The sequence below is a fragment of the Chiloscyllium punctatum genome, chromosome 3 (assembly GCF_047496795.1).
Source record: "Chiloscyllium punctatum isolate Juve2018m chromosome 3, sChiPun1.3, whole genome shotgun sequence".
Classification (NCBI taxonomy): domain Eukaryota; kingdom Metazoa; phylum Chordata; class Chondrichthyes; order Orectolobiformes; family Hemiscylliidae; genus Chiloscyllium; species Chiloscyllium punctatum.
Genome location: NC_092741.1, coordinates 35137123 through 35148481, shown reverse-complemented (window position 1 = coordinate 35148481; position 11359 = coordinate 35137123). Strand labels below are relative to the sequence as shown.

General features: G+C 39.0%; 1 protein-coding gene across 4 annotated transcripts in view; it reads left to right on the top strand.

The window, feature by feature from the left end:
* The first annotated feature begins 82 nt into the window (after positions 1–82).
* The window catches only part of zc3h6 (zinc finger CCCH-type containing 6), a 57236-nt gene continuing 45959 nt past the window's right edge, over positions 83–11359 (top strand). For 2 of the 4 annotated variants that reach the window (XM_072551398.1, XM_072551394.1), the window contains exon 1: positions 83–537. In XM_072551398.1, the coding sequence (XP_072407499.1) occupies positions 443–537 (95 nt within the window). In that variant the 5' untranslated portion in view covers positions 83–442. The remainder of the gene's footprint in view (positions 538–11359) is intronic. The other 2 variants (XM_072551396.1, XM_072551395.1) reach the window with 2 other exon arrangements.

The following is an 11359-nucleotide window of genomic DNA, read 5'->3' as shown; positions in this document are numbered from 1 at the left end:
GGGAGGGGGGCGGTATTCCGTAGGTATCAGGTTAGGTTGAGGCGCGGGCGAGGGCTCATTCGTTTCCTCTGTGTAAAATCGGTAGAGAACCCTGTCACCATCGCTGCACTAGAAAGCGTCGAGCGCCATGTTTGTGAGGAATAACCACAGCGTGTGAAAATTTTCCTTTTTTTTTGCTCTCGCCAACCAAAATCACCAAGAACAAAACCGGCGGAAAAAGAGGGGTATCAAACTCTTTAGAACCAATACGCAAACAGTTTAACCAAATAAGAATTCGCGTAAGATTGAACGCTCTTGTGTTTTTTTCTTAAAAAAAAAGAGAAAAATCTGTTCTCATCAAATTTACCGTGAGATTTTTATTTATTTATTTTTATCAACAGTCACACCAGCAACGTCTCAGTGAGACATTCTCTATCAGTCTTGTACTGTTGTGTGGGGAAAAATGGCTTTTGAAAGCCTTTTCTCCAACCCCCCAACCCCAGTTGACAAAAATGATGTTCTAAACATGACAGAGTCTGAGCTTGCAGGGAACGAAAGGTCGAGTAACATTCTTATATATCAACCATTCTAAAATTATTTTTTTAAAAATAAGTTTAACATTGCCATTCTTTCGCTCTCTCTCTCTCTCTTTTCTGTCTCTACCTGTTTTAATTTTTAACATTTTTCTTTCGAAAAAAAATCAGTTCATGGGAGGTGAATACTATACAATTTGTATTTCTCTCTTTCTATTCTCTGTAGATTAAATGTTTTGCTTGGGAGGGCTTTCACTCGCCCTTTTTTAAAAAAAAAATCAACAGTTAAAACGTGTGCATGCTTGGCTTTTTAAAAAAAAGGAAAACAAATTCATTCCATTCTTTTTTTTTCAAAAAAAAGAACACTGCTCAGCGTGGTAAGTTTTATCAAAACAGGGAAGAAACCATTCCTTTATTTATTTTAGGAAACCATTTGATTTATAAGTAGTAACGAGGTTGAATGTTTTAGTCTTAATTTTCGGGCCCGTGAAACCTCTTCTCGAAGTCGGGTTGGATCCGGTTTCATGTCTCATCGGATTTTAGCCTCCATTTTGGCAATGAATCTTTATGTAAATCAATGGCGTGACCGACATGTTAACGTTCAGTTTGTTGCCACCACAGAAATACCCATGAGCACAGAACAAAGAAGTCCCTTTCCAGAAACTTAATAGCCAAAAAAACAAGCACCATCATGTGGGTTTTTTAAAAAAAAGTCGGTAAAGCTAAATGATTCGAACATTATCCTTTCACCTCGATTTTTTAAAAAAAATATGATAATACAATGTTTGCACTCAAAACTGTTACATGAACTTGTCACAGTATTATTTATAGCAGCGCTAAAAAAAGCCCAAGAACATTACTTGGCGTTCGTTGTTTCAAAAGTGAAGGGAAACTTAGTTCAAAAGACAACTACTAATTCGGTACCGAAATAACTTTATACATTTATTTCAAACTTTTAAATAATGCGTATTACTTGTTTAAATATATTTGCAGATCTTATGCATTTAAACCTAGTCTGCGCTTGTTTGGTACTAACACAATTGAGTACACTTCTGTACTTGATTAATACTCTAGTGCAGACAACAGACTGGGACCTTGGCAGTATAGCCACAGAAGTAATTTTTTTTGCATCCCTCAGATGTGAAGATAATGAGGTTCAGTGAGTAATTTTAACATTAGGCATAGATTTGGAATATTGAATCTTTTTCCAAAGGCTTATTGGTAGACTAGTATAGTTTCAAAGCAATCAGTAGTTTATTGTAGCATTTGATCATTGTTTTATGTAAGGGTAGTTGATAGTTTTTTTTGCAGCTGGCACAAAATCTACATTTGAGTTTCACCATCTGCAATCTAAAAGAATAGCCATTCATTTGTTTCTCATTAAAATAAGTCATAGAGTCCTACAGCATGTTATCGAGTCTCCCCAACATTCTGGGATATTAATTTGGAAAGATCCTGAATGATGAGAGCAAGGGTTGGTGCTCTGAATAAGATTCTGTTTTGATCATGAATGTACTTTGAATCTGATTATCCAGTGATAACTCAGAACTCCAAAAGTTATGTTTAGTAATTCAGTTTTGTGACTGGCAGAGAATAAAATGTACTATTTAAGTGAAGAAAGAATACTGTAGTATAGAGGGATTTGGGTGTCCTTGTATATGTATCACAAAAAGTTAAAATACATGTCCAGCAAGTAAGGAAGGCAAAAATAGAATCAAAAACAGAAATTGCTGGAAAACTTCTGCAGGCCTAGCAGCATCTTTGGAGATAAATCAATTAATTTCTCTCAATTAATTTAACGTTCATTAGCAGAGGGATTGAATTCAAGAGTTGTGAGGTGATGTTGCAGCTGTATAGGACCTTGGTAAGGCCACATTTGGAGTACTGTGTGCAGTTCTGGTTGCCTCACTTTAGGAAAGATGTGGAAGCTGGTCGCCTCAATTTAGGCAAGATGTGGAAGCTTTGGAGAGGGTGTAGAGGAGATTTACCAGGATGTTGCCTGGAATGGAGAATAGGTCTTAAGTGGATAGGTTGAGAGTGCTAGGCCTTTTCTCATTGGAACGGCGAAGGATGAGGGGTGACTTGATAGGGGTTTATAAGATGATCAGGGGAATAGATGGAGTAGACAGTCAGAGACTTTTTCCCCGGGTACAACAGAGTGTTACAAGGGGACATAAATTTAAGGTGAAGGGTGGAAGGTATGGGGGGGATGTCGGGGTAGGTTCTTTACCCAGAGAGTGATGGGGGCATGGAATGCGCTGCCTGTAGGAGTGGTAGAGTCAGAATCATTGGTGACCTTTAAGCGGCAATTGGATAGGTGCTTAAGCTAGGACAAATGTTTGGCACAACATCGTGGGCCGAAGGGCCTGTTCTGTGCTGTATTGTTCTATGTTCTATGTTTTTTTATGTTAATATTTCAAGTACAATGACTCTCCTTTGAGCACATGGGCAAATGGAATATTTCCCTTTAATTCAAGGGTGATGCTGTATAAAGAACTCTACACTGTGGGGGTATTTGAGAGATTGCATTGTCAGCAGTTTGGTGTCATTAATTGACGAAGCACAGACTTGCATTGGAAGCAATTCAGTGGAGATTTATTAGCTTGACTCCTGGGATGAATTGTAGACTAGAAGAATGAGGATTGATCTTATTAAAGCAGTGTAGGTATTCAGGGATACTTCCCATTCTGAGGGAATCTAGAGCTTGAGGATGTACTTCCAAAATATGGGGTCTCACATTTTGGCAATTAGGAAGAATTGATTTTCTAAGAGGGCTATGTTTTTGGAATTGTCAGTGAACCTTGGTTTTTTGACCCTTTGAATATATTGAAGACCGAGTTCGACAGATGTTTCATTAGCAGTGGAGTCAGGTTATGGCAGACGTGCAAGAAAGTGGAGATTCAGCTATGACCTTGTTTGTTGAATGATGGAGATGCATGGTGCTACTAAATGGCCTATCAGTTTCTTGGGGTGTTTATGTGGTGAGAGTTTAGCTATCAGGTAGACTTTGAGTTCAAAGCAGTTATATTTGCTCGATCTCAATTTCGAGCATTGAACGATGACCATGAAAACTACCACATAATTATTAAAAACAATATTGGTTCGTTGTGTGAAGAGAAATGAAACTACCATTCCATGTCTGGCTTGCATGTGACTAATGTCCTATCTTTGAATCTTAATACCCTCTGATATGATATTGCAAGCCCTTTATTTCTCAAGCCAGTTGGGAATCAAATATTTTGCTCTGATTTCAAGTCAAGGGGATGAAAGAACGCATCTTTTAGCTCTTTTGTTATTGACATCACTACTAAATGTAACGAACGTTCATAATTCCTTTTACAAATGTTTCACTTTTGAAGAAGAGACATCCTGTTAAATTTGATATGTCAGTGTCATTTCTGGCTCACTGTTAAAGGCAGCACAGATAATTTGGGCAATCATATTCCCTTTCACCATATTTCCTCATATATTTGTTGCTAAATATTTGGTGGATATGTGGTAAGAAGCCATTACTTAATGAATTGCAGTGAGAGAAATAAAGTGCAGAAGAACATCATTTGTTCTACTGAATTTGTGCAGATGTTAGTTTTTAACAAGAGTCATCTGCTGTAATGTCTTTTCACTGGTCATTCCCATAGAATCAACCATAGGTAAGCTGAAAGCTAGAAATTCCTGCTCAGTCTAAGATAGGTATTTGTTTTGGAACTGTTGCGACTTGATTATGGATCTACCATTAGGTTTGCTAAATAATTCTTTGCCCTTGTACTTGACGTTACAGAGTCATGGGTTTACCACTAGGTCTTCACTGGCAGGAATGTCTTAAATTATACTTGTCTTCGGAGTGAAATGGTGATGGAGTCTGACAACATTATACTATTGAGTGATAGGATGTGGTTTTCTTTGATAAGATGTAGAAGTAGGCCATTCAGCTCATTGAGTCTACTTCACCATCCACTGAGCTCATGGCTGATCTGATTCTCAACTCTACTGACTTTTCCCCATAACCCTCAATTCCTTTACTGATTTAAACATCTGTTTATTTCAGCCTTGAATGCAGTTAATGATCCGGCTTCAGCAGCCCACTGCAGTTAATAATTCCACAGATCTTAATTTTCCTTTAGTGGGTTAGTAACTAACGCAGACTAGTTACTGAGACAAAGAGGAAGAGTTACAATGGGGTGAACTTTTATAGCTCTAGTTTGGCTGGAGAACAAAAACAGACTATTGTCCTTTTGACAAAATATTAATACAGTATAACTTTGTAAATTTCTAACAAAGGTGTATTTGCATGTATATCTTCCTTTTAAATCTACAAAAACCTGCACTTAACATTACCTAGCCTTATTAATTTAGTAGAGTATACTGCTTCACTTGGATTGGGTTGAAGGAATGCTATATCCATTTGTGTGTTGAAATTAGTGATGAATAAATGGGAAGAATGATCAAAATTAGACTTTCTCACATTTGTAATGTTCAGTAAAACCTGCAAGCTAGTACAAATGGTACATTATTATTTAATGCATTAATTGACTTATTTTGTAAAATAAATGTACATGATGACAGTTATGGGCCTCAAAATGCAGTCTTGAGAATGCTGTAAAAAACTTGATCCTGACTATTTATCCATTTACAGACCTTGCCCTTAGCTTTAGGGTAGGACTATACCTCACTGTTTTAAAAGATTTTTATATAATTCATGATCTGACTTAAAATATAAGTGGTATTTAGCTCAATACTTGTGCATTGGCATACATGTGTCCCCAAACTTTATTTATGTGGGTGGACATTAACTTTGTTAAAGGCAAGTTTCTAAAGTTTTACTTTGTGGTGTACATTAATACTGCCCACCGAAGCATAGCATTCTGCTTGTGACTTGTTCATGCATGCTAATAATGCTCAGTGCCTGCTGCTGCTGAAATTTCCATTTAATATTTTTATTCAGTAGCTTTCCTTTCCTTTTGAATCATTTTATTTATTTTCATGATCCTGCCCTAATTGCTTTGGTTCACTTTCACAATTTCTGATTTTAAAAAAAATTTTAAGCGTAATGCTGATCAAAATGACAGTAAGCTTTCTTTAAAAATTTAGGTTTTATATTAGTTTTCAGAACTGACGGTGAAATAATCATCCCAAGATCCTGCAATTTAACATTTAATAAATGGAACTCAGACTAAAGAGATGAATAACCTGTCAAATGAAAATTCATCTTTCTTCAGTATTGTATTCAGTATTTAATCGTGAGATTAAGATACTATAGTGGCAATTCATGGGTTTATTTTGCATTTGTTCCATGCTGCACCTGTCCAGGGATTTCTCATGTCAGAGATGGGGAACTTATCAAAAGCTTTTCTTCAATTATTATATGACCCCTTAGTCTCTGTAGCCTGTGTTACGATTACCAGGTTGAGTATAGTAACAGAAACGTTAATGAGCTTGTACCACCTGCCTTTCTATAATATGCTGTCAGGGGAGTAGCTTTTAGACTGCAAGTTCCCAGGAGCATTTGGCTACAGTCCCTTGGATGATTACAGGTGTGTACAGTACTTCTAATTTTTCAACAAACCAGTAAGGTCATAAACAATTTTACCTGCATGATTTTAGCAAAATGTACGTAATGCATTCTTCCTTATTCCTACATTTATCAATTGAAAATGTTGACACAAACTACAAATATTGAATGATGGTGCAGGCTCGAAGGACAGAATGGCCTACTCCTGTACCTATTGTCTATTGTCATAAATCTCAAATTAAAGGAAATGAAACCTGTTTCCCATTGGGCAATAATTTATCAAATGAATCAACATGGAACTTATATCAGAGAGAGGGGCGAGCCTGCCTTTTGCACCTGGTCTGCTTGTGCTCATCTGAATGGTTCTTTTGTGGGTGGGCAATATTTGAAGTCTGTTTCTAACCTAAAGAAGAGAGAAGCAGTTGTCTGTTTCTGATTGCTGTTGCCAGTATCTGTACAGGTAGTTGGCATCTTTTGACGTTCAGGACAGGATTTATTGAGATCAACACCACCTCTGGCTCCAACAATGACTAACTTGCCAAAATCACCTAAAGGTTTGTTTGGAGAGAGGTCACTTGAAAAGTAAGAGGAAAGTACCCAAAAGATTTGGATCCCCAAGTTGAAGCTGTGCTTCATGAGTGACTTGGGGTAGATGAAGTTTAACAATTGTAGCAATAAGTTATCAAAAAGCATTCTAAACACAAAATGCTACTTCACCCAAACTGTCATTCTGCTTTTAAGCCATTCACTTGTTAAATATTAAATTTTCATAGCACAGGGATCAGTAGATTTGAAGATTTTGTCTGAACAAACATTTTGAAAAGAATTGTACATGAATATATAACAGCTAAGATATTTTACTGATTTCTAAATTCAACAGTTGCAAAACAATAGTTTGTTTTTATATCTGAATTATACTGGTGTTCAACTGTTGTTCAAACTGAGTTACAACTGATGTTGCAGCTTCCACAATCTAATAGTAACTTGCATTCTTGGTGTAAGTGCTAGCAAGTGTCATATACACTAACCCACTCACGACTGTTGGTTACTATTCACTTTTCAGTATATTTATGCAATAACAATTTATTTCTGGAGTGCAGTACACCAAACATTTCTTGCTAGTAATGTAAGTTATTGTAGGAATGCTTTTGCTAGGGTTTGAGATACTAATTTCTTCACTGCTTGGAGGGAAATTAAACACCTTCCTTGAACTTTGAAGTAAATTTGTTTAAAAAAAAATTTGGTCAGTTAATTAATAACCTGTCTAAAGTTCAGTTGGTATACTTTAGATGCTTAACTAATATGTGAGTATACTCTGAAAATCTTTAAGTTTTGAAGTTATTTCCTTTTAGTTGTGTCTGGCTGTGAGACACTTGAGAAACCATTCTCTGAAGGATGGGTTTGTTATGTACAGAAGAAGGTCAATTGGCCTGTTGTTTCCACTGGCTCTTCAAATAAGCATGATTACCTCATGTCAGTCTTTTCCCCAGTATGTCTCTCCAAATAATCTCTTAAGCTGTCTTGAATGCCTCAGTTGATCCTACTAACACCATATTTCCAGGCATTGTATTTCATATCTTAACTATTACTTTACCCATATCATCCTTGCTTTTCTGCTCATGACTTTAAATCTATGTACCCTCATTCTTGTTTCTTTTAAAAGCAGTAAAAAGCTTTTGAAGTCAAAGCCTTTTTTTATCATTCATTTGTGGGATGTGGGTATCACTGGCTGGCCAGCATTTATTGCCTTTGAGAAGGTGGTGGTGAGCTGCCGCCTTGAACAGCTGGAGACCACATTAGATTAGATTACTTACATGCTGTTGGTTGACCCACAATGTCAGAATGGAAGGAACCTCACTAATTCTGAATAATGATTTATTTGCAAGTCAGAATGGTGAGTGGCTTGGAGGGGAACTTGCAGGTGGTCGTATTCCCATGTATCTGCTGCCCTTGACCTTCTAGATGGAAGTGGTCCTGGGTTTGGAAGATGCTGTCTGAAGGTCTTTGGTGAATTTCTGCAGTGCCTCTTGTAGAGAGTCCAGCTGCTACTGAGCGTCAGTGGTGGATTGAGTGGATGTTTGTGGAAGTTCTGCCAATCAAGCGAATTACTTTGTCCTTGATGGTGTTAAGCTTTTTGTGTTGTTGGTGCTACGCCCATCCAGGCAAGTGGGAAGTATTCCATCACATTTCTGACTTGTTCCTTGTGGATGATGGAGCTTATGGGAGTCGGGAGGTGAGTTGCTTGCCACTAGCCTCTGACCTGGTCTTGTAGCTACTATGTTTCTGGTCAATGGTAACCCCCAGGAAGTTGATAGTGTCAGATTCAGTGATGGTAACATGATTAAATGTCAAGGAGAGGTGGTTAGATTGTCACTTATTAGTCAAAAGTGAGGACTGCAGATGCTGGAGATCAGAGTCTAGATTAGAGTGGTGCTGGAAAAGCACAGCAGGTCAGGCAGCATCCGAGGTGCAGAAAAATCGATGTTTCGGGCAAAAGCCCTTCACCACTAATAAGTGATTATTAGTGGTGGTCATAGCCTGGGATTTGTGTGGCACAAATGTTACTTGTCACTTGTCAGCCCAAGCCTTGTCCAGATTCTTGTTGCATTTGAATGTGAACTGCTTCAGTATCTGAGGAGTTGCAAGTGATGCTGAACATTGTGCAATCACTGATGCGCATCTCCACTTCTGACCTTATGGTGCGGGAAGGGTCATTGATGAAGCAGCATCAATGCAACACAGAAAAAGCCCTTTGGTCCATCGAGTGCACCAACCTTTCTATACCAATTCCACTTTGCAGCACATAGCTTGTAATCTTAAAGTTTATGACATTGCGAGTGCTTACCATGTGCTTTTGAAAGATTCTGAGGTCTCTGCTTCTGCGGTCCTAGACAGTGCATTCCAGATTCCGCTCATTTGAAATGCATTTCTCCACTCCATATCTTCTCCCTATCTGCTCTATCTTCATAACTGAAATTTCTCACTCCTGGGACCATTCTTGTAACTTGCTTCTTCACTCTCCAATGCATTCATCTCTTTCCAATAATGTGCTGCCAACAACTGTACACTGCTCTAGCTGAGATTTAACGAGAGTGTCATACAAGTTCAATATTAGCTTCTTGCTTTTGTACTCTCTGTTAATAAAGCCAAGCTTTATTAACTGCTCTCCATCTGTTCTGCCACTTATAATGATGTGTGCACACGTTCACTCAGGATCCTCTGCTCCTGTATCTTTTATTGTCTTTCAATGTTCTTCCTACCAAAGTGTATCATCTACTTCTCTGCATTCAACCTCATCAGCCATCCTTTGGCATACTGCACTGACTTGTCAGCATTATTTTGGAATAGGAATACTATATAAATGAAAATGTTTTGTTTTTCAAGTTCTTTACGTATAAGCCTTCAACCCTTTCTCCATAGGAAAGGTAGTTGCAGAAGTAGGTTGTTCAGTGCATTGAGTTCTGAGATCACAGCGAACTGATAATCCTTAACTCCATTTCAGCCTTTTCCGCATGATCCTTGATTCTTTTACCAATTAAATGTAAGTCTGTCTTAAGCTTGACTATATTTACGATGTAACCTCCCCAGCCTTCTGCGTTAAAAAATTCCTGAAAAACACTGCAAGAAATTGCTCCTCAGTTCTGCCTTAAATTGGCAACCTCCCACTCTGAGATTATATCCTTTGTTCTGAGATTCTCACTCGAGGGAAACAACCTTTCTCACCTACTCTGTCAAGACCCCAGAGAATCTTATAGGTTTCAATAATGTCACCTGTCATTCTTTTAAGCTCCAGTGATTACTAAGCCAAACCTCGTTAAGCTCTCCCCAGAAGACAGCCCTTCCGTATCTGGGATCAGAGCTGAAAAATGTGTTGCTGGAAAAGCGCAGCAGGTCAGGCAGCATCCAAGGAGCAGGAGAATTGACGTTTTGGGCATAAGCTCCTCGGATGCTGCCTGACCTGCTGTGCTTTTCCAGCAACACATTTTTCAGCTCTGATTTCCAGCATCTGTAGTCCTCACTTTCTCCGTATCTGGGATCAACCTAATAAACATTTTCTGAACTGCTTCTAATGCTGGCATATCTTTCCTTAGATAAGGTGAGCAAAATTGTTCACAGTATTCCAGATATAGTCTATGTAGTCAAAATGGTGCCTTGTGTAGTTTTAGCAAGAACTGGCTACTTGAAAATACTTGGCAAAAGTGAGGACTGCAGATGCTGGAGATCAGAGTCTAGATTAGAGTGGTGCTAGAAAAGCACGGCAGGTCAGGCAGCATCTGAGGAGAAGGAAAATTGACGTTTTCATCAGACTTGAAAATACTTAGTCATAGAGATGCATAGGATGGAAACAGACCCTTCGGTCCAACCCGTCCACGCCAACCAGATATCCCAATGCAAACTAGTCCCACCTGCCAGCACCCTGTCCATATCCCTTCAAACTCTTCCTATTCATATAGACATCCAGATGCCTTGTAAATGTTGCAATTATATTACCCTCCACCACTTCCTCTGGCAGCTCATTCCATACATGTGCCACCCTTTTTCACTTTCCCCTCTCACCCTAAACCTATGCCCTCTAGTTCTGGACTCCCCGACCCCAGGGAAAAGACTTTGTCTATTTATCCAATCCATGCCCCTCATTATTTTGTAAACCTCTATAAGGTCACGCTCAGCCTCTGACGCTTCAGGGAAAACAGCCCCAGCCTGTTCAGCCTCTCCCTATAGCACAAATCCTCCAACCCTGGCAACTTTCTTGTCAACCTTTTCTGAACCTTTTCAAGTTTCACAACGTCTTTCCGATAGGAAGGAGACCAGAATTGCACGCAGTGTTCCAACAGTGGCCTAACCAATGACCTGTACAGCTGCAACATTACTTCCGAGCTCCTGTACTCAATACTCTGACCAATAAAGGAAAGCATGCCAAATGCCTTCTTCACTATCTACCTGCAACTCCACTTGCAAGGAGCTATGAACCTGCACTCCAAGGTCTCTCTGTTCAGCAACACTCCCTAGGACCTTACCATGAAGTGTATAAGTCCTGCTAAAATTTGCTTTCCCAAAATGCAGCACCTTCCATTTATCTGAATTAAACGCCATCTGCCACTTCTCAGCCCATTGGCCCATCTGACCAAGATTCTGTTGTAATCTGAGGTAACCGTCTTTGCTGTCCACTACACCTCCACTTTTGGTGTCCTGGGATTTTTTAAAGGTCTACCTGATACATTGAGATTTTAGACTCATCCAAGAGACATAGTGGGCGGCAAGGTGGCACAGTGGTTAGCAGTGCTGCCTCACAGCGCCAGACCCGGGTTCAATTCCCGACTCAGGCGACTTTCTGTGT